General features: G+C 41.1%; 2 protein-coding genes across 2 annotated transcripts in view; both read right to left on the bottom strand.

Moving 5' to 3' along the window:
- Window positions 1-18065, bottom strand: part of papss1 (3'-phosphoadenosine 5'-phosphosulfate synthase 1) — a 29556-nt gene extending 11491 nt beyond the window's left edge. The window contains exons 1-10 of the mRNA XM_072678468.1: window positions 17835-18065; window positions 14858-14972; window positions 14500-14735; window positions 13014-13152; window positions 11192-11310; window positions 10026-10139; window positions 9447-9558; window positions 5462-5667; window positions 892-1027; window positions 227-495 (exon numbers count right to left, since the gene is read on the bottom strand). Of these exons, the coding sequence (XP_072534569.1) occupies window positions 227-495; window positions 892-1027; window positions 5462-5667; window positions 9447-9558; window positions 10026-10139; window positions 11192-11310; window positions 13014-13152; window positions 14500-14735; window positions 14858-14972; window positions 17835-17894 (1506 nt within the window). The 5' untranslated portion in view covers window positions 17895-18065. The remainder of the gene's footprint in view (window positions 1-226; window positions 496-891; window positions 1028-5461; window positions 5668-9446; window positions 9559-10025; window positions 10140-11191; window positions 11311-13013; window positions 13153-14499; window positions 14736-14857; window positions 14973-17834) is intronic.
- Window positions 18066-19519: 1454 nt separating this feature from the next.
- LOC140554220 (uncharacterized) lies at window positions 19520-23168 on the bottom strand. Its single transcript, XM_072677085.1, has 3 exons — window positions 23021-23168; window positions 22030-22065; window positions 19520-21500 (listed from the first exon to the last, which is right to left on the bottom strand). The coding sequence occupies exons 1-3, from the start codon at window positions 23085-23087 to the stop codon at window positions 20872-20874; spliced, it is 732 nt and encodes a 243-aa protein (XP_072533186.1). The 5' UTR covers window positions 23088-23168; the 3' UTR covers window positions 19520-20871.
- Window positions 23169-24132: the final 964 nt, after the last annotated feature.

Below are 24132 nucleotides of genomic sequence, written 5' to 3'. Positions count from 1 at the left end.
AACATGTATAGCATAGCAGAGCTGAACCTGAGGGGGAGCTGCAGAGTCTAAACTGACTAGAATAAATGATGTTTTGACATTTTGAAAGGAAGTAATCACTTTTTAACAATGGTGTAATTTATCATCAATTACAAGATATGAGCATTTATTAGCTTGCCTATTCATTTTGGCCCAGCACGGCAGTTAAAACATACTGAATAGGTAGCCCAGGCACTTCTCTGCTTACCTCAGTGGGACCGGCGTACATCATAGGCGAGGGGAAAATGGCCACGATGGTGGAGTTGGGGTCCAGCACACCCTCCTCCAGCACGGCAGCATGCTGTCTCATACGCCAGGGCAGCGGCACGTCATCGTCTTTGGTCCAACCACCCAGTGGGTGCAGCAGCAACACAGGCCTTCGATAACCACGCTCAATTAGACGCCTCTGAGTGTCCTGCATGAGCAGCGCATGACCGTTGTGGACCGGATTTCTCAGCTGGAATGCAAACACCGCATCTGAGGTGGGAAAAGACGGAGAGTCATCATCCTTCTTGTTTCCGTGATTTTCAATAACGTTTTCATTTTTGGTCCTGGAGGGCCAGTGTTCTGAACGGTTCTGTGGTTTCATGATCTAAATAAGTCTTGTTCAACTGATCAGTTAATTGCCAGGTTCAGTGTGTTTAAACAGGGCAGTCCCCAAATTGTGCTGGATGCTAGCCCTCCAGGACCAGAGCTGAAGAAGCAAGCTGTATGTGTTATGTAGTCCAGGGTGCCCAATCCTGGTACCGGAGATCTACTCCACAGGATTTAGTTCCAATACCAAATATAACTGTCCAGAACAGAAGATCTCCAGGACCAGGACTGGGCAGTCATGATGCAGTCGATGTGCATTTTACCCAAGCACCAAGTTACCTGCATTCATCTCTTTGAATTTCTGTTTGAGCTCAGTGGGGGTGAGGCGGTAAGAATCCAGACCGTCATTCCAGTAGATACGGTCCAGCACCTGCAGGTCTCCTCCCACCAGCCAGTCACCACTCTCCATCACCATCTGAAAGAGAGCACACATGCACAACCATGAGGACCGTTAGAAACACTGGTGCTGCTCTCGGCTAAAGATTAAATGGACAACTCATCCAGGAGAAGGGTGTCGACTCACACAGACGAACACAAATAAATAAATAAATAAATAAATAAACGCGGGATATAAATAAAAACATCCACTGAAACTGTTTTTTTAGGGATTCAAAGTTGTTTCCTCCGTGGTATTGTGCAAAGAATCCTTTTGGCATCTTTATTTTATTAAAGAATGTACAGTAAAGAGTAACCTGCAGTAAATCAAGTTCTAAAGCATATTTAGGTTTATGGTTTAGGTGTACTTCTGAACTGAATATACACTATATGGACAAACGTATTGGGACACCTGTTGATTCATTGTTTCTTCTGAAATCATGGTTATTAAAAACTCTTACAGTATATACTGATGTTTTTGGAGTAACTGTCAATGATTTACTCAACTCCCCAAAAGCGCATTAGAACGTGTCTTCATTCAGGCTATAACTCAACTTCTTCCGCTGCTGAGTGGACAGCTGACATCCTCTGAAGTGTTAGTCTGCTCAGTGTTAACATGAGAGTGTGAGGACACAAGTCTTGAAGCTTTGTGTTTTAAAGATTTAAGACCAACAGAGACCGCTTACACCCACTCTTCACTTTCCAACCATGAAAACTCCTATACAGCACAAATACTGTGTGTATGTGTAAGTACATGCATGCATGTGTTTTTTTGTTTGCACATCAGAAAGAAGATGCAAGATAGTGTAATAGTGTTTTGTGTGTGTGAGAGAGAGAGAGAGAGAGAGAGAGAGAGAGAGATGCAAAGAAAAGAATGAGTGAGGGAGTAATATTTTAAATAGGTGCACCTATTGCTGACACAAGTGTGCAAACACAGAATGTCTAGTCCTTCTAGAGAAGTGATGCCAATAGAATTAGATTCTCTGGAGCAGATTAACATGAACCTACTGGCACCATGCTTAACGCCAGGTGTGGGCCAGAGGGGTATAAAGCTCCCTGGTAGTGAGCTGTGGAGAGGTGCAACTGTGTTCTCTGGAATGATGTTGGTGCTCCAACCAATACTTCTGGGATGAGTTGGGGAGTTGTGGATGAGTTGGGGTGGTGATCATCTAATATCCTGACCTCACTAACGCTCTTGTTGCTGAATGCTATCAAATCCTCACAGCAGTGCTCCAAAAGCTGCTCTGGACAGTAGAGACAGTTACTCCAACAAAAGTAGGACTGATTTCAAAAGAAACAGAAAATGAGCAGGTGTCTAAATACTTTTGTCCATAAAGGGGACATTATAAAAAACAGATAAACCCCCCCGCTCTCTCCCCTCACATAACCAAAGACGCTATTTTACCACTGTCACACACACACAGGGAATAAACAGGAAAGTGGGTTTACTGCTTTCAACTAAACCCAGGTTATCCAGCTCTGGTCCTGCTGACTGACATACTTCAGTCCAGGAAACACACACACACACACACACACACACCCCATAAGTGATACTGTAACGGCCTCAAGCTGTAGACACGGACACACACACATACACACACACACAGTGTTGTGCAATGCCAAATACGTCAAAGCTAAGGCCAATACAAGTGCACATTCCTCTTCTGCCAAACAGAAACGCACAGCTCGAAATATTTGTCTGAGTCTGACGGAACCAAACTGTTCCCAGCAGATCTGGTCGTGGTCAGACATCACTTCTCGAACATTTGTCTGGCTTGTGTCAGGTTCTCATAAATAGGTTCTTCATATATCTTTTTTTGACAATTTTGAAAAAGAGCGTGACAAATCCGAACGGAAAGGGCAGAAATTTTAAAAACTGAAAGAAAATTAAAAAAAAATTTAAAAAAATAAAATAAAAAAATCAGCCTTAACACTGTCCAGACTGAAGTATGTCAGTCAGCAGGACCAGAGCTGGATAACCTGGGTTAGTTATAAGCAGTAAATCCACTTTCCTGTTTATTCCGTCTGTCTGTGTGCGGAGTATGTATAGTGAGTGTATGTTAATGTGTAAATATTCAGCGTTTCTATTTTTTCCGTTTTTCTTTTACTACCGTTTTTCACTCACTGTTACACCTGTGATGTGACAAACGTGATTTGATCTGATTTTACATCTTATTAGTGCAACACAGTAGCTGATGAAAACATTGATTCATTCACATGTTCTTTTTAGAGACATTTCTGAAGAAAAAAACAAAAAAACATTAATAGAAAAAAAAAAAAAAAACAACAGCTTTTGTCCATCACTTTTACATTTGCGGAATTTAGCAGATGCTTTTATCCAGACCGACTTACTAAAGTGCTTCTCAGTTTACTCAAAAAATACCTTTAGCTAGTTTATACAGACTAAAAGATCTCTAAGCTTAGATGCTACTAAATACAGAAGTCAGTATGTAGATCACAATACTCAACATACACTACACTCTGCCCAAGTACTCTCGGAAGAGGTACCGTCTGCGTGTGAAAACAGTGAGTGCCTGTTCTGACGCCCGGACACCCAGGAAAAGTTTGTTCCACCACTTGGGTGCCAGGACAGAAAAGAGTCTGGATGCTTGTCTTCTGTGGATCTTAAAGGATGGCGGGTCAGGCAGAGCCGTACTTGAAACTCAAAGAAACCCTCCCCCCCCACCCCCAGTTTACTCACAGAAGATCTGATGATAGCTGTCAAGGTCACTACAATATAACAGAACAGACACGATCGTCAGAATGTGGAGTTTTGGTCAGGATGCAGTCAGGTTTAGGTTCTAAACTTGGTGCTGGGAGTTGGGTTCTGTTTGGGCTAAACGTTCTTCAGCTGATTTCAGGTCTTTTTTAAGACCTGTGTTACTGAAGATTCTCAGAGCAGATGTGCTCAGTAAGTGCTAGTCTTTAGTCTGGCCATTCAGATATGTGATGTGGTGTTAAAGAAATGCTCTGGTCACACAAATGTGTTGAACTTTCATCCATGTTGGGACAAGTTAACTGCCCTCCTGTGGGCTGTGCTGAAGCCTAATGAAGAGTTTTGAGGGAGGTTGAAAACCAGTGAGTGATCTGTTAAACGGTTCAGGCGGAAGTTCATTAACACTATTATTTAAAGCCGGGTGTGACAACACAGCGAGTGTGATAAAGGCCTATTCTAAGAAGCTTTATGAATATAAGCCCAGGCCCAATTCATCAACTGGATGATATACACTCTTAATAGTAAATACTGTAAAACTCTTTTTTTTTGTTTTTTGTTTCACAACCATGGTCCTGCACATTTCAGTGTTTTCCTGTTCTAACACACATGCGCTTTAACTTAGAAGGGTTACAAATGAGAGGAATAGTTGAATCAGGTGTGTTAGAGACTAAAATATTCCGAGCAGCTGTATTCCAGGAACCACTGATCTAAATGATATTAACACACAATCACTTTCATTAGAGCAGGAACGGAGTGAGTGGTGCCAGGCCTCTAAAGATCCTCTGACTGGTCTTTTCCTGTCAGAGCTAAGTAACACAGTGAAAAAGCACAGCCAAAATTTCTCTGCCTAAATTACCTCCACCCTGAAGCCCCACCTGACTGTGCAAACTTCACACATCACAGCCCAATCCAGCAAAGTTGCTTGGTGCCAAAACCATAACTGTATTTTTCAATAAGTGCAATTTTTACAATTGTATGTTGGTCAGGGGGGGCCTTATTGTGGTTAAAGGCAGACGGGCCAGACCGTTACAGAGTCCATGAGCTTTCCTTCACTGGCGCCCTCTAAAAGAGGGGACTGCAGCAGCCCGGCCGGTTTGTGAACCATTAAAGTCTACCTGAGCCCCTCGTCCGTGTTCACAGATGGAAACAATCGTTCAGTATTTACTCTGATATATTTGGAAGAGGAAGGTGAGAGGGGGGGGGGGGGGGGATAGGGGAAGGGGTCCGACAGAACACTGTGTAAATAGAATGCTAAGCAAGAAATCCAAGCAAAACAGATGTGTGAACTGGAGGAGGTCGGGGATAAAAGGATTACAAGAGAAAGTGAGAGAGACCGACCGAGAGCAAAAGAGAGCTGAGAACAACTGCATGATGGAGAAGTCTTCCATCAGAATGAAAAAGACTGGGCGATGCATACATTTTCTGAGGTACAGTAAACACAAATGTACCCTGAAAAGCCCATTATTTAGCCCTTACCTTCTAATGTGCACCTTATACATAACTGAAAATCACCTATTACAATAGAAACAATGGCTGTACCTTAGAAGGTACTGCTCCAATGACCAGTGATGGACTTTTTCCCATGACTATCACACCTTCAAGTGAAGCCACCATTTCAAAAAGCAGGTCTTCCAGTAGGAGTTTCTAGGGAAAATGCTTTCTAGGGAAAAGACCCTCTGTCCTCTAAAAAGGCATGGACAGTCCATGTGACTGAAAGCGGTCTAGTGATGTTACCATCAGTGTTCCCACGCCTCTGACCTTGATATAGGGGTGGTCCTTGCAGGTGGTGCCACACTGACGTGCACAGCGCTCCTCCTTGCGGTGCTCATAGAACTCCGGGTTACGCAGGATGGCCACCCGCCGGCCGCCGTACACCAGCGCCACCGCTGTGCAGCCGTCTAGACGCTCCTTGTCTGCGCCAGAGACGGGCAGGACCACCGGCACCGACATGTTAATAACCCCTCCTATGGAGTGAGGGCAAAGGTCAATCACACATGCCACATACATCAGAAGCTCACCGTGTGCTCAAACACTGTGAAAGAGAAAAAAAAAAAGAAAGAAAAAAAAAAATCCACAACACACAACAACTCAAAACCCAAGAGTGAAAGACAGGTACGGTTACAGATATATGGGGAGACGAGAGAGCGCTGAAAAGCTGATATTGGTGTTTGGCAGATTCATTGACTCCTACAACTGACTGAATCAACAGGAGCTGGGCACTTTTCAAACATGCCTTTCAGGATCCTCTCAATGCTTCATAAGTAGCTGAAGCAGCTGCTTTCTATAAGACAAAAGGCTGTGAGCATCCCAGCACTGGCTGAGTAGCACACTCGCCCACTCTCTTCCAATGGCTCGGTCAGGGCCAGGGAAATACCCTAAACACCTAGTGAAGACATCTCAACCTGAGAATCTTGTAAAGTAGGAGAAATAACTGCTCACTGAACACAGTAAACTTATTAATTAATTAGAAATTAAATGAAAACATTTATTATTGTGATTTCTGAGTGCATTGTGAACACTGTCAGCACTTAAACACTGATTAGCTGCATGTTTCTGTACAATGTTATTAGTCCCGTTTAACTTGACTGCATGTGCATTTATAAACAAACATTGTATAGTTTATGTATTTTTTTTAGATGCACTAGAAACTGTGTTTATCTTGGCATAGTTGATTAATGAGAGCTCGGTAAATGAAAGTGACAAACCGTAAACCTCAAAAACTGTTGTGTCCTCACTGCATAACCAAATCAGTAGAAGTAATCTGTGAAAAGGGCTAATTCTTAAACCCCATAAACTGTTATGCAACAGTCTTGACTAGTTATATTTACCAGAGATTAACAGAATATTTGGCAAGCAAAATTATACATCTAAAAAAATTTCAAAACTAGGAAAGGCTGAATAATTTATACCAATGATATTTTTAATGAAGTGATCAAATCGCAACCACCAGGGGGGTGCTCTGTGTTAATGCAGCACGTCGGCTGTGTGGAAGCATTTTAAAGCATCAGAGAATGACACTCGGTATGTCTTTGGGGATGTTAAAATATAGTACCGTGTTTAATAAATATTTTAAACTGCAGTTTTGTAATTGGTTTTTCCTTGAAAAGCAAGACAAAAATATGTTTGGTCTGTCCGACTTGCCATGCAATGGTAATTTCAATGAAAACCTCAGAAGAAACATGTTCGGAATTCAGCAGTTTTCAGCTGGTGCTCATTTTGTTCTGTTTCAGTGCATCCCTAATATTTATACCCCCATTTATACACAAACCTCACCCACTAACAAAAGCCCCAGTTAAAAGCTGGCAAAACTGTAAAACACAACAGTGACTTCAGGAAAGCTAGGACTCATGAGCTCTGCACGTGACAGGAGGAAAAGCAGAGAGGAAAGCAAAGAGGACATTGAGACAACAACAACAACAACAACAACATTGTCCAGTAAAACTCAAGAATAATTACAGTAATTTGGTTATGGTGTTAAAACTATGATGAGCTCCGCAGCTCCCGTGAGCAGTCACAATGCTGTAAACCAGCCAATTTTCTTACATTTACATTACATTAAATTCAAAGATACCTCTAAGCTTAGACACTACTAAACACAAGTCAATAAGGACACCATAGTACTCTACTTTTTTAGTCTGCGTTTGAAGAAAGCGAGCGTCTCTGCTGTTCGGACACCCAGGGAAAGTTTGTTCCACCTCTTCGGTGCAGGACAGAAAAAAATTATTTTAAGGGATGGTGGGTCAAGCCGAGCCACACACTATGCATCAAAAACAGCTTAAAATACTGAATAAATAAGTGTTTAGTGGAAACTGTAAATGAGCCACTTCTACTTTTGCTCTGTCTGTTTTAACTTATACTCAGAAATACTAAATACTGACTCTGATATCCAGATGATCTTCCACTTATACACGCGGTTCATGTAACATGGGCATGTGTGTATGAGTGTGTCTATGTACATACAGTATGTGTGTGCATGCAGGACTGTTTGGCAACACAACACACACAACGGAAGGGTCAGTGTTATGGAGCAATAAAACTAAGCTGACTCTTTTTTGGAAACTCAAACTCAACGTGGGAAATTGTTGTAATTACACAGTTCCATAAACAGGAGAAGCAGATTACCTCCTAAAAAGCCCCTCAGCGCATTTGCCTTCTCCCATAATCAAAACGGCACTCGCTCTTTTCTTTTTATTTCAGCCGCCTACGACTCTGTAACTCTCAGAAAGCCCCGGGTGTGTAAGATCAGCGTGACTTCAGGCCTGAGGGAGCAGAACCTGAGACTCGTATATTAAAGCCCTAATTCACTTTTATATTCCATTTAATTAAATTTGCTCAGAGTAACACTATTCCCTGAGCTTTGACCACAACTACACAACATCCTCAGAGCGAAGGCGGCTGACTGAGTTTATACAGCTTATCAACAGCGCCCTCTAGTGCTGCAGTTTAGTCCTGGTGCAATTCAGTACAAAAGAATTGCCATGGTTTACAGAGATTGGTCTACAGAGATTTACAGGAGTGGTCTTCTTTATATAGGGGCATAACACCTATCCGTCCACCATAGGTGGGTATATTCATATGAGTTACTAAAGACACACTGCCATTTTTACATGTAGTCATGACATGGTGTCTTTTCCACTTGGTTTGGCTGGTTTCACACAGACATGTCCGAAGTGCACCAGATAATACAAACTGTGTTCTTTAATTGACCAGACTTGAGGAGATACAAGCACTCTTCTACTTTCATGTAACAGATCAATCACATCATATTATATGATATAATTTTCATACGTCATAGATCATATTATAAAATCCACATCTCCCCCCACTGTACAGTTCTAATAAAAGATCTGCCAGTCATGTTTTCATGACTATAAAAGTGTTTAACATCTACATGTTTCACTGTCAGAGTGATGACTGGTTGGTTTAGAGCTGGTAGAAAGAGTGTGTTGAATGTGATGCTCACTCTACCATTTCAGCATCCTGTTTGTGCAGAGAAACTCTCAGCCACTGGTTGGTTTACAAGGTAGAATTCAACCACATCAGGTCTACTATCAAATTTACTTTTGGTGGTCTATAGGCTCACACGCTGCACTAGAAAATGAACCAGGACCCTTGGTTTTTGGTCCTTTTGTCTTGTGCACACCCATGTATGTCTGGATTGTTCCCACCCGTCATAACGGTCCAAACTACAGTAGTAGTTGGATAGGTCCTGCGCTAAGAAAGGTGTAAAACATGGCAAATTCCTGCCTTATAGAATATTGTATAACTGGGAGTTCTGTGGAGATTACCCTTTTTTGCAGAGCAAACACTCAAAATTCAATGTATTAAGATCTTAATTAGCTGCAATGCTAAATCAGGACAGAATATCAGCCGTGCTGTGGTCCATGCTGTGGCGTATGACAGATACTATAAAGCAATACAATACATGCACTTACTTATATTACTAGGTCTAGTTCCACAAATACTAGTCTGTTAACATCAGTGCTGTCTCTTTAAAGTGCAAGTCTCCACCCTGTTGTCAATTTCATCTGAAGTTAATGCAGTTTTTTTTTCCATTAACTTGGCATTAAGTCAGAGGTGAGTATATGCCTCACTGCAATAGTGCTGTATTGTGATCGTCTTTGCTATTTTGGGCCTGGAGAATTGGGCCTCATTTAGGCTCTAATAATAAGCTGAAAGTAGTCCTGTAAAACTAATATGTTCTGGACCCACCATCATCATCCTTGCAAGATCAAAGACTTACCGTCCAGCAGGCAATCAAAATGAAGACACTGGAGGTACTCTCTCTCTCTCATGAAGCCATTGAGTGGAGTGGCCCAGCCCTCAGCCAGGACTTGAACCCACTGCATGTCCACCTGAAAGAAGAAGAAAAAAGGTTTTGAAGACAAGAGAGTAAAACATCAAGCTCAATGTTTATTAGCCCATTAAAACTTCTAGTCCAGAGACATTTGTTTTTAACTGAAAAGAAGTAACTACACCTTAAGCAAGTCTTGTGATCTTCACAAATCCTCCCAGCTTATTGATAATCATAACACAGGCCACTCTGACACTAAGATTACAATTCTTTGAAAATAATTCAATGCATCATGAAATCTCAGCTTTTTCTATGATTCGATTAGCTCGATAGCTCATGGTTTCAGAATTATACACATTATAAAGACAAGCTTTATTTTTGTATTTTATTTTTATGTTTGGACACCAGATAATGCAATGTTATAATACAATTTAATTTCCCCAAATCAACACCATCCCTAGAAGAATGCAGCAAGATGCGCTGATGATGTTTAAAACCCATTCCTTCTGTTGAAAGTGAAGTTGTTACCTTTCCAATCTCAATAGCAGGCAGAGTCTCTGCGTCCGCCTTAGCCAAGTCCAGCTTGTTCTCAGGCACATAGAGCTCTTTCACCTCATACGAAGCATCTACAGGAACAATGTCCTGAAAGGTGTTAAACAGAAGTCAGCGGTTATCTATGAGCAGGAGTATGTTAGAGTAATTCCCATGACATACTTATATAAAAATATATTATGCTTGATATGTTAACCTGGTTCAAACTTACATTGGCCATCACCTGCACAGAGCTAACCAGTAGATTTTACAACAGTATTACAGACAGTGGATCAGATATAAAACCTGATGTAGCAGCAAATAAGCTCCAGGTTTTAAAGTTAGGTCAAATATCTCTACCTAGTGGTCAAGATGAATCCCTGTATGCTCTATGGGCTTCTCAGGGAATGTAAATCACTATGAAAGCTGGTGAACTTTGTGGACACTGGACTATTCAGAATTATATGACCAAACTGGACAATGTTAAATTGCAGTGTTTGACTACTAATAATACTCTGTTTCAGCATTATACACAATATGGACAGAAGTATTAGGACACCTACTCTCTTATTGTTTTATCTGAAATCAAGGGTATTAAGCTTATGAGCTTATTAAGAAGCCTGTTTTTGTTTGAATAAATGTCTTTACTGCTTTCTACTGGATTTTGAAGCATTGCTGCAATGATTTGATTCAATCATTCAGCGACAAGAGCGTTAGGGAGGTTAGGATGTTGGATACACACCGCCCAACCCTATCCCCAGCTCATCCCAAAAGTATTAGATGGAGCATCATCATTCCAGATAACACACTTCCGCTCCTCCACAGCTGCTCCAATGCTGGGGGGTTTTATCCACCTCAAGCCCACACCTGGCATTAGGTTCATGTTTATATGCTCCTAGTCTTATTAAATTGTCAATACCCCCTCTCTATCTATCTATCTATCTATCTATATTAAAGTGGTAGAAATATGGTAATATCACACAAATAAATCTGTATATATGAAAATTAATGATTTAAATAAATTAGACAGTTAAAAAGCCTGTTTCTTTAATAATTATTTTTGCAATAATAAGACCATTAATAACTAAATTAAATATTGCAATAGTCAGCACTACAGATTCCTATAGTCTTATGACAAGACATGTACGGCTGTGTGAGCTCACTCTCTCCTGCAGAAGGTCGAGAAGCTGCTGGATGCACTCATTCACGCTGCACGAGTCTGTCTTTAGCACCAGCTCCGGAGCCTCAGGTTTCTCATATTCCGAGTCGATCCCAGTAAACCCTGCCAGCCAAGAAAAACAGACAGGTGTTAGTTCAGCCATTACAGATCAAATCTGATATGTAATGGCTACTTTGAAGACTAATGGGTGGATGTTTGAGAGAGAACAGCAGGCTTTGGGTAGACAGTGTTTTTATTTACACAGATCAATCTTATCATTTCACTCAATAAAGCATTGATGCACACATGGTTTCATAAAACAACCTACTAAAAGCTATTAGCACCACAGATGTCTTCATAACCCCTTCTTCACTCTCATAACTACACAAATAATGTTTGTTGATGAGTGTTAGGGGTTAACTTGGCTTATCGGAGTACACTCAAGTGCGGATTTAAAAGGATTAAAAAAGACAGTTTAAGGCCAATTAGCACCAAAGTTCTACAGCAGATGAGAAACAAAATCTGGCTTTTTGGTGCACTCAGCAGTCCCAATGTGCAAAACGTTAGCGTCAGAATAACAAGAAATGGGTCGTTTCCTCTGGCTTTACAAAGATAGCATCATTATGCTTTCCTCACAACTGCACTGACAGCATTTTCTCACTTTTCGTCTTCAGCCACATCCACATAAGCAAAGGGGAAGTGCGTAAAATCAATACTGTCTGACTAATCTGATCAGAGGAACATTCAAAATGATGCAGTAATGCACCAAAAAAAAAAACTCAAACACTACAGCAGGCCAGCAGATGTTGGTGATGCTACATATGGACACAGTTTGCCATGTTATAAGAAGACAATCTGAGCAAATACACCAAACGCCAAGTTCTAAGAACACAGTAGTTCAAGCGAGATATAGGTTAAAACGTATGAGTGTGCCCCAGTATCAAACATACAGAATGAACTGTATATACACAATAACTGAAACTGAAGAGGCAGAACATTACGGCCACCTGCCTAACATGCTGGCTACTTACACTCTTAAAAATAGAGGTGCTTCAGATTGTTTCTAAATTGATGCTCTGGAAGAACCACTTTCGGTTTCATTAAAAAACATGTATATAGAGATGTGTGAATGTGATGGACCCTTTATATCAAGTGAAGGTGTTTTAGACCTTTACAAGATTCTTTCCACTCACATACCTCTATTACAAACAGGGCATCTCTCAAAGAACCATAAGAGGCACATAAGAGTGTGGGTGCTAGAGGTGCTAGGTGGTCCATCTGTAGGTGTGAGGTGGAGGCGTGCAGATTGGACTTGGTCCAGCGCAACCCACAGAAAAACATCACACACATACCCAGTTTGGACACTCAAGTGCCCATTGAAGGCACTTTCAAAGGTGGACAGGGGTTAGCAAGGGCACTCTGCCGGAGCAGGGTGGGGTGCACTGTGAGTTGTGAAACATCCCTCTCTGTTGTGTGAGTCACAATAGCTCCTCTGTTTAGAATAGAGATAAATAGCCTCAATGATGAGCCAAACACCCTGTTGCCATTTTGTGGTTTGACCCAGTTGTCCAGTCATAGCCATTTGAGTCCCTGAGGTCATTCCACCAGCCCTTTTCGCTTGCATTCTACATGTAGACTGTAATAATTGTTATGAGATAATCTAAGTTATTCACTTATTCTGTGAGTGGTCACAGTGTTTTAACTGATCAGTGGAAATAAACTCTGACTGGACATCGGAAAATGAGAAGTGGAAACTCTCTGAACAGCAGCTTGCACTGTACAGGAACACAGTAACACACTCCAACAAGGAGGTTCTAGTGCTTTACCTCGGATTTCTCCAGCTCTGGCTCTTTTGTAAAGACCCTTCACGTCTCTTTGCTCGCACACATCCAGTGGGGCGTCCACAAACACTTCGAAGAAGGGGAGGCCTGCTCCCTCATGGATCTTCCTGGCATTCAGGCGGTCCTACACAGGAGAATAAACATGGAAATATAATGAGAACTCAATATGAATAACAAAAACTCATAATTAGGACACAATAGAACACATTTTTTTTCCAATGGGTTCCTATTAATAAAGTCTTAATTGATACAGAGGAAGTGAAATGTTTGCTCTACTGTGTAATGATGCTGTTTGTGCTAATCCTTTGGGAAATCAGACCCAGCTCAGAATAGCACACAGCAGTCCCACTGCTTCAGATGCATGGTTGCTGCCTTTTATCATGCTTCTGTCTTGACAAATACCAAATTAGCATTCATACTGGCATTTTCTCCCGTTTCTCTCTCACAGAAGTACTGTAGATACCTATATTCAGTAACAACTACAATAAAAAAACAAAAACAATATGCATTATTTATTTATGTATATTTGAATATTTATGTTGATATATAACTGCTGGTCTGAGATTTTCAGACTAGTGAGCGGCAGTTCTGCAGACAGAAACAGCTTGTTGATGGGAGAAGTCAACAGAGAGATGGTCAGACTGGTTTGAGCAGACAGAAAGGCTATGGTAACTCCGATAACCATGCTGTACAATTGCAGTAAACTCTGCATCTCAGATGCAGAACACGTTGAACCCTGCAGAGCATGGGCTACAATAGCCAAAGTGTCATCAAGCTCCACTTATGTCAGCCAAGAACAGAAAGCTAAGGCTGCAGTTCTTAGAGAGTCTGGTCCATGCAGACATGACTGTTTCTGGCAGTCATTCTGGCAATTATGATTTTTCAGGAGCACTTTCATACTGCCCACCCATTCTACCACATCCCAAGGGGATTGGATTGGATTTGGACCTGAAAACTGAACAGTCAAAGACCAGAAAAAAGAAACCTGATCTGATGAACAGATGTGCATGAACCCATGGACACAACGTGGACAGCTGTGTGACAACAGTCTAGGCTGGTGGAGGTGGTGTCATGGAGTGGGGGATGTGATGTTTTCTCTGCACACTTTGGGCCCCCTTACACCAATCAATAGTCGCCTTAATGCCATAGGATTTCTGAGTATTTTTGCTGAATAAGTGCATCCTTTCATTAACTCATCTTCTAGCCACTACTTCCAGCATAATCATGCACCGTGTGCAAGAGGCGTCTAAAACTGGTTTCATGAACATGCCAATGAGTTCAGTGTTCTTCAGGGTCCTTCCCAGTCATCAGTTCTCAACCCAAGAGAACATTTTGGGATGTGGTAGAAGAGGAAATTGGGAGAATGAAGGTGTTTTGGAACATCATAAAGACCAGAAGCACTTTTGAGAGCAGGTTTCTTGCAGTTTTAAACTATATATGAAAAACAGACATACACACACAGTTCTCTTACTCTGCTATATGGGGAGATGAAGCTGGCGATGCACACAAGGCCGGCATCAGCGAACAGCTTTGCCACTTCAGCAATGCGGCGGATGTTTTCCTCGCGGTCCTCAGGACTGAAGCCCAGGTTTTTGTTCAGGCCCTGTCTGATATTATCCCCATCCAGAGTGTAGCACGGAATGCCATGGCACACCAAATGCTCCTCCAGAGCCATGCTCACCGTCGTCTTCCCTGCACCTGACAAGCCTGCGGAATACAGGATAGCACAGGGCACTCAATTCATTACCTTGATAAAACTTTGTAACAGACCTTCATGCACTTGTTAAACTGCCAATGTCTTTTTCAGATCACAGATGGTTGAACTGTACCTGTAAGCCACACAGTGCAACCACGGAAGCCCCCTCTTGTGCCGACCGCCTGTCCACGTTTGTTTCGGCTCACGTGATGGGCTTGATAGGTGACATTAGTAGCTCTTTGCTTCCCCTGGAAAAGATACATTAAAACATCATGAAATAATGCTTTGCACAATTTCCTCAACAGTACAGCAGGTGAGGAATCATACCGTTTATTTCTGGCTTAAAATGTGTGTTCTGTCACATCTTTTACTTCCTACAATATATTGACAAAAGTATTGGGACACCTGCTCACTAATTTTCCCTGTAAGTGAGATTAGGATGTTGGATGATCACCACCCCACCTCATGCTCAACTCCCCAACTCAAAGTACTGGATGGAGCACCATCCATCATTCCAGAGAACACAGTTATACTGCTACTCAGTTTAATGTTGAGGGCCTTATACCTCTCTAGCCCACACCTGGCATTAAGGTTCATGTTTAGACCAGATCACGTACAGCGCAAGAACTGTGTGTTTAAAGCCAAAACATGTGTTTTCCAGTAACAGGCCGAACACACTCTTCACTATAAGCCTCCTTTTAAAAGGTTGCAAGCAATGCTGACGTAACAACTCAGGGTCTCAGCCTTGGCAGTGCTCTCTCTCATCAGTCTCTCTCAGAGCAGGACTGTACTGCTTGTACCTCTCGTTCAGCTGGTATTTTCTTTAGTTGTCTGGGTTTTCACTTCCTCTTTTAGTCATTAGCCGTACCCTGTTTGTTTTAAGCATTATCGAACACTACATGTCCACACTGTTCAGCCCTGAACCAAATCCATTAGGCCAGTGAAGCTGAACTTCATCTGAAGACTGTCCAGCACAGTTTCGTAATTTCACAGCTCAAACACACTCACTAAATCTGGCAGGTGTGGAACACATTGATTCTGACCAATCCAATTCTAAAAGCTAAAGTGAGATTCTACAAATCCAATTTAGACACACTGATCCAATCTGCATATCTCCTGAATTCAGAGGCGTGCAAAGAACCTGACTGAAAACACCTCTCACTGGGTTGCCAATGCCACAATCCTAAAGGTACGTCCAGCCATTGATCTTAAGGACGCGCCATTAGGATGTTCATCTTACTGACCTAACTGGCTTGAGATTCAGCAGTTTCAAATGTTGACATGTCAGGAGCATATTTTGCTCAATAGCTTTAATATTATTATTCATTTATTACACAATTAAAGGGGACCTACTTAACAGTGAAATGATAACTTTTTTTATCAGTACGTTTCCTGGACATACTGATCAAATGAACAAATATAACTGGGAGGAATCCCATCAAACTGTAACATATCATCAAAAAGCTAAAATCAAACTGTGGTCAAATCTAAGGTCTGGACCCCCTAAAACACTGGTGATTACCTGTTTAAGTCAGGTGCAATTTAGGAAGGAATCCACTGAATCATTAAAGAACAATTTCAATTTTCTTTATATAATCATTAGATCATATATTATATACCATTCATGGAGATCTGGGTCAGAGCCCCACTAAGAAAGCCAAAGGCGAGAGTGGCATGGAAATACTCCCTCAGAGTAAGAGTAAGGAACCTTAAAAGGAACCAATATTCAAAAGAGGAGTTTATCCAGCTTAAGTGGACAAAAGCATGAAATAAATAACTAATAAATATGCAATAATAAAAACCTCATAAATACAAACTGAGGGCCTCGGGTGGTCCAGCTGAATAAGGCACTAAAAGTCACTATGATCAGAGGACCGCTGGTTCGAATCCCGAGCATGCTACAAGCCATCAGCAGCCAAGGCCCAGAGAGAGCACAACCAGCCTCGCTCTCTTCAGGGTGGGTAGATGGCGCTCTCCCTCCACACTGCTTCGCTTCGCTGCGGTGCTAGCCGTCGCTGGCGCCGAAGCTGAGTATGTGGTGATGCCCGGTGATGTTGCATCAGCAGCAGTTCAGAAAATGACTGACGGAGGGAGAGAGTACGTACGGATTGGATGATTGGTGGTCCAAATTGGGGAGAAAATTGGTGTAAATGGAGGGGAATTTTTAATTTTGTTATAAATAAAAATAGAAGATGTAAAATGTTTATCCACTGAAAACCATGGATAAAAGGATAAAGGATAAAGGTGCACGTATTCGTCACTGTACAGCGAAATGTGTCCTCCGCATTTAACCCATCTGGTAGTGAACACACACTCACACACACACACACACGTGTTAGGGGCAGTGAGTACACACACACACCCAGAGCGGTGGGCAGCCAACTCCAGCGCCCGGGGAGCAGAGAGGGTAAAGGGCCTTGCTCAAGGGCCCAACAGTGGCAGCTTGCCGAGCCCGGGAATCGAACCCACAACCCTGTTATCAATATCCCGGTGCTCTAACCGCTGAGCCACCACTGCCCCATGTCACATGTGACAGCCATGTGACAGCCCTTAGTCAAAAATAGCACTATTTAATTTTACTCTATTTTATTTCGACGTTAACTGTATCTGTTTATTCATCTACTCACATTTTTTCTATATAAATTTTATTTATCGTAATATTTACAATTTTAACACAAGCCACGCCCCTTGCAACCAGTAGCGACCTGGCCACGCCTACCTCGGAGACAAGGCGGTCACGCCTCTTGACGACAGTCATTTGAGAGCCATGGAGGACTGATGTAATGGCCCTCACACATTACCCATCATTGCTCTGATTTCGAGGCAATTAAACGCTCATCTGTGTCAGTTTAGCGTCTTATTTTGCTCTATAAAAGTTACCGGGATTAAACAGCCCCCCTCCTCTTCGTTTCTGAGCCCTGAATTCCAGCATCTGTGTTGACACTGGTTTCATGAGTCTGTAAAGCCAGTAATGAGGGAAACCCAAGAGCCTGTGAACTCAGTCAGGAGGGCGAGCTTAAGCTTCGTGCTTCATACAGTCTTCATGGCGGTTTCTGGACGCGGTGTGTGCAGACCCATCCTTCCTAGCCGGTCGGCTAACGACTACTCACCCAGCTCTCAGCAGTGTTACTCAGCTTCTGCTTCTTGTGCGAGTTTCCAGAAGTCTCCATGCCTGTTGGATTTGTCACGCAGAACAAAAACGATGCACGCAGGACTGAAAAACGAGCAGCTTTGTAGAGCAAAACACTCTGTGAAACCGGCTGTTATGGATGGATGGTGGAAGCCGGACAGCTCGGACAGACAGCAGCAGCGGCGGCGGCGGCGGCGGCGGCTTTGGGCCCTGCGTCACAGGAAACCAGGAGGTCGCGTGCACTCTACTGCCATCTAGTGACACAGGGAGGCATTCAGCCGTGTTTACCATAACCTCCACACTGTAGGGGGAGAGGTGCAGCAGGGCAGACTGCGCCCCCAATAAATTTACTAATCTTAAACTCAGCCAAGTCACCACTTTACTAAAAATCATATAATTTATATATATTTACATTTCAAGTTTTTCTTTTTTCCTTTTTCTCTATGTGTTTAAAATGTATTTGATTATTTTTATAGAGTGTTTATTTCATAGTGTATAATATATAACACTATGATATACAACACAAAGTTAACCACTATTAACTTTGTGTTGTATCTGCTTTGGTCATTTTTATCATTAATGTTTAAATAGTCTGGCCAGAGGAGGATGGGTCAGGTCCCCCTTGTGAGCCTTGGTTCCTCCCAAGGTTTCTTCCTTCAGCTCTGAGGGAGTTTTTCCTTGCCACTGTCGCCGCTGGCTGCTCACGGGGGTCTTTGACGCTTCATGTTATTCCTTCTTTCTTCTCTGTCTCTGTCCTTTATTAAGTACTAATTATGTAAAGCTGCTTTGTGACGACAACAGTTGTAAAAAGTGCTATACAAATAAATTTGACTTGACTTGACTTGACTATATAATATATATATTTATCCAAATTTTTGTAACTGAGTGTCTTGCTATCCCTTTCTGCTGTTACACTGGGAATTTCCCCACTGTGGGACTAATAAAGGACTAATCTTATCTTATCTTATATATATATATATATATATATATATATATATTACCCTTACACAACCCCGGTTGCAGCTGTAACAACTGTAATTTCCCTCCTGGGATCAATAAAGTATTTCTGATTCTGATTCTGATTCTGATTCTGAAAATGGGAATATTTATGTGGTAGGCTCTCAGGCCCTTGGTTCCTCTATCACCACCAGGGTAAAAAGTTAGTAAGTTCGAACCATTTCTCATCAAACCTTGATATAAATATAAACGACTAGGTTCACATCTCAACAATTAAATAAAAACTCTTAGTTTATAAACTAAATCCGTTGTTTACTGTGAAACTGTGGAAAAACGTCCATAATGAAATGTACAGATCTGATCAAGAACATCATTAAAGCTTCCTTTTGGGTATAAAGGAGTTTTACTAACAGAGAACAGGGCAATACTAAAATCTGCTTTTGTTCAATGATTTAACTAATGCCCTATAACCCATCCTACATATTATTACTTGACATTATTGTTTTCTTTTAAGCCAACCAAAATATTACATATTGTGCATTTAATATGTAAATATATAAAGCCCTGGCATGGAATTTCACAAAATAGCACTGTGACAACATGCCCAGTGTTTCCCAACAACAGAAAAACTGAACAAACTGACATTGGTCAAATAAAATTAGAATTTGCCATGCATTTATTAATACATGTGAAGTACAGAAGCCAGAAAGCAGTGATTACAGATGTAAAGCAAGCTGATTGCCCATTAATGTTAGCATCCTCACAAATACTCTGTAATCATGAAAGTGACTTTTGAAGTGAAAAACAAACTTTACAACTATATGCAGCAAATATACAGATACAATTAAGTACAGAGATATTTTGGTTAGATTTTAAGAATTAAATTTGTAATTAAAAAAATAATTTCTGCTGCTATGGTTAATATGTGGTGAGTCGGCAGCTGTTGATAATGCACATGGAGTGAAGAGTGGCAGTGCCTTGATCTTTAATGCCAAAATACACTTTAATATGGACAAATCTCGCTTAATGTAATTTACAGAGCATCTTTTGTGCCAGAAGACCAGTTTTATCCATTTGTATAAATGTTAAATATGAACCTATTTATTCTGTTCAACTTCTGTTTTTTTGTCTTATCTTATATTTCTATATATCTATAAATTTTTTGTTGTTGTTGCACTTTTGCACTTTATTTCATTAAGTTAAGGTTTAGTTTAAATTTAGATCTTATTGAATAGCTTTGATGTGGGCAGACTGTCAAAAAAACATTTCACTGCAAGTTATACTGTGTATTACTATGTATGTGACAAATAAAATTTGATTTGATTTGATTTTAAACAAATCCACTTTCTTATAAGAGCAAAAAAGTAGATTTCAAAAGTGTGGGAAAGTAGGTGTGCCTAGATTCACAGATCAGCCATAACATTAAAACCACTTACAGTTGACATGAAAAACATTGTCCGTCTCATTATAATGACACCTGTCCAGGAATGGGATCTACATATTAGGCAGCAAGTGCAGTTTTTAAAGGTGACGTGTAAAAAGTAGGAATAATGACCATGCGTAAGGATCTAAGCTACTTTTACAAGGACAAGGACCAAACTGTGACTGTGAACATCTTCAAAACTTTAGGCAGATCTTTGTTTTGTTTTGTTTTTGCTTGTGTGCAGTGGTCAGTACCTACCAAAAGTGCTCCAAGAAAGGACAACTGGTGAACTGGTCAGGACAGGGTAATGGGCGCCCAAGGCTCATTGATGCAATTGATGCCCCACCTCCCAGCTTACAGGACTCAAAGGATCTGCTGCCAATGTCTTGGTGGCAGATACCACAGGACACCTTTAGAGGTCTTGTGGAGTCCATGCCTTGAATGGTCACATCTGTTAAGGCAGCACAAGGGGGACCTACTCAGTATTAGGCAGGTGGCTTTAATGTTATGGCATATCAGTATATTAAAGGTTATGTGCTAAATGACCTGAATGTATGCGATCATACTATTTGCTATTTATACCCCAAAACAGACAAAACCCAAGCCCAAACTGGCAGAAGTTGCAGAAAATACTTGTTTAAGTAGAAGATTTGGCGTAAGCATTGTAGGGTAATTTGTACCCATAGACACGGCCAAATAGCAGCGGGGGTCTGGGTGGTGTGTGCAATGCAGGCCATGAAGAAGCTACATCAGGACCTTTGACAAAACCTCCTCCCTTCTGAAATTCTGGCATTCGTCCAGCTAAATTGAGTAAGTCAGACATTCCTCTTCTGGGCAGCTGAATCATGTTCACTGGCCTGACCACTACAAGCTGTGCGCCTTGTGGAGCTACACCCCCCTGGCCTACTCTGTTGCCCCTAAGAAAGGCCTCAAGCTCCGGAGGGACATTGTTCATAGGTCTCAGGGTCCTACCATGGATCACCACTGGCCGAAGTTGAGGTTGTCGTTGTGTGGAGTTAATGATTTTAGACAGGTTGAAGTTCCCAGGCAGAAGACGGGTCCACGCATGTGGCCACACATATGTGTTGTTTTTGGGCAGATATATAGCCACAGGATGAGGGTAGTACACCCAGCGCATAGGGAGGTTCGGGGCAGGTTGCGGAGTGACAGTGCTGTTGATCTCATAATCGACACACCCCATATCTCGCTCTTCATTCTGTGGAAACACTGCAGAGCCGTCTAGGAATGTCTGGCGCTTACTGAGTCCTGCTCAGAACCAATGAAAAAAGATATGCAAATTCTGCATTGTAGCATTATCCAACAACAACAACAACAATAATAATAAAAATAATGATAATACTTTTTATTTATAGAGCATTTCTATTTATTTCCACAAAGGCAGCAGCTAAAAGTGACAAATAATTAAATATGTTTAAAAACAGTAATAAACATTATTGTAATCTAAAAGATCAACCCAAAATTATTATTATTATTATTATTATTATTATTATTATTTGTACTATATAACATCTCTCAACAACAATAATGAGAGATTTGGACAAAAAACTAAAGCACAGGAATAAATAACGCAAAAACATTAACATTAAAAACATATTAAAAATGAATAAATATATGATAAATTACAGTACCATAGTAATAAGAGTATTTATTAAAATATCATTATAATGAATACATTATTTATTGCAGTAAAACATTACTGTGTATAACAGAAATGAAAGAATTTGTCTCATCAACCAGACCACAATGCATATTAATAAGAGTACTGAAGACTTACGGCGCAAAGACTTGCGACACACTCTCAGACTTTTCCCTGTTGGACAACAGATGTGTTAGTAGATCAACAGCGATCCGTATAAAGCACAGGGTTGGTTAAAGCCAATTCACAGGTGTTTCCCCTTTCTCTGGGTCTAGTCAGTCTACCAGGACATGTTAAGAGTTTGAAGTTCACTTCTTCAGACAATCACTTTTTTTGTTCATTTCTATGGGTGTATCTGATTGAGTAAAGGACATGCCCACAGGGGGCATTTAAGGTATTTGATTGAAGTAGAAAACAGCTATAATAATAAATAGAACAAAAACAACAACAATCCAACAAACATATTATTGGTCAGCTGTGAAAGATGTATGGTCACAACTCCGTTCAACTTAAAAGTTTAGTAAAGAGTTTTTTTAATTCAACCTGTGGTTTAAAATAGGCTATAGGAGAGCTTTTCAGTCATGCTGTGTGTTGCTGCAAAGACAACCATGAAAAGAAGCATCATGAGAGAGTTTGAAAAGTATGAACAGACCAATTATATATATAACCAGTTTCCAACTTTTCACAGCATTAGGCGTAGAGAGCTGGGGCGAATGGTTGAAGATTACGATCAACTTTATTATGTAGTAACTTTGCTAGCTGGGTAAAGGGTGGCCTATGCAAGGACCTAGCACAACAGTGCTCTGATTCCACAGTCTGCATAAACAGCGGACTACGGTTCCTGTGCTGTCGTACCGATGCAGTGGCAACATCAGATCTGTCCAGCTTATTTCTAGAGCATATCTGCAAACCGTTTTACTCCTCAATGTAATTCTGTGCTTTAGATTCTGGTGCTAAAGCCTCAGTCAGCAATAAGTACAACTGTTTATTTATAAAGAGCTATACTAGAAAACCATGAGCTCCAAAACCTAAGTGTTTACTCTCCATTAGAAGACTCAGAGCCGACTGCACTTTTACAAGAAACTGTATTAAAAGCAATGTAATGTCTTGGGTTAGTCACACAGCTTACCCTCTGTTGAATATGTGATCAGTGCAGCCAGAGTTAGAAGGAGCTGAAGAGCAAAGTTCATGTCCATGACTGCAGTTCGAATGTAGACCCTCTTCTTTCTCAGACTCTGATATGAAAGACAGCTCGCACCAACCCAAAACACGCACTTTTAATCTGCGTGATTGGAAAAACAACAACAGTGTTGTGAAATAGCAGAAACACCTGAGGCATAGTGTTAATTAATTCACATCTCATGATCCTGACATTTGGGGAATGACGAAACGTCTAGCAACCAACTGATCCAAAGTCAGGATAGAGCCGGTGTTTTGTCTGATTTTGTGTGATTCAGTAAGTCATGGTACACAAACACTTCTACTTAATCACTTTCTAGTGTCAAACTGCACTGTACACAACATGATAAAATACTGTAAATGTAGTTAATAAGATTTTGACTTTAAACACATTTGGTTAACACATCCCACCTGTAGTGGCCTGTCTACACCACAGTGTGAGGTGGTACTGTGGGGCTCGTCTATCCACCGCATTGTGTTTCAGACTGTGTCGACTTGTCGAGAGTCGAGAATACCACAAACAACAGACTTAATAACTTTTATGAAAGCAAATGTGCCTCGACCTGACAGAACACAGAAAGCGTGTCATAAGAAAACTGAGCAATAGCTTAAGGGCTTCATGTGTATACAGTATACAGTATACAGTATATATATCAAGCCCTTAGGCTATCGCTCAGTTTTCTTATCACACTTGTATGTATTTACACTGGATAGTCAAATACGTCTCTGGTTAGTTTGACGTTTATGGTGTACTGGGTGGGGGGGTTTAGGTTGTTATAAGCGTATTGAACATCCTGATGCGTTTACACTGCTACAACATGTGGCTCAAGTGCATCTCAGACCACATCCTGAAGTGGTTAGGTGATCGGATTGGATTTGTATATGTTTTAAATGCATCTTGAATAAGTTTAAACATGCATTTTTATGTGGCTCAGCCTTATCCAGATATTATCCTGATACTCAAGATGCATGACCAGGTGTATGACCAATGGTTTTATTGTTGTTGTTGTTGTTGTTGTTGTTGCTGTCTCAGATCTTCAATAGCAAGTCAGGCTTGAGCAA

This window comes from Salminus brasiliensis, chromosome 4 (genome assembly GCF_030463535.1).
Source record: "Salminus brasiliensis chromosome 4, fSalBra1.hap2, whole genome shotgun sequence".
Classification (NCBI taxonomy): domain Eukaryota; kingdom Metazoa; phylum Chordata; class Actinopteri; order Characiformes; family Bryconidae; genus Salminus; species Salminus brasiliensis.
The sequence above is the reverse complement of the archived record's forward strand: the minus strand, read 5'-3'. Positions and strand labels throughout refer to the sequence as shown.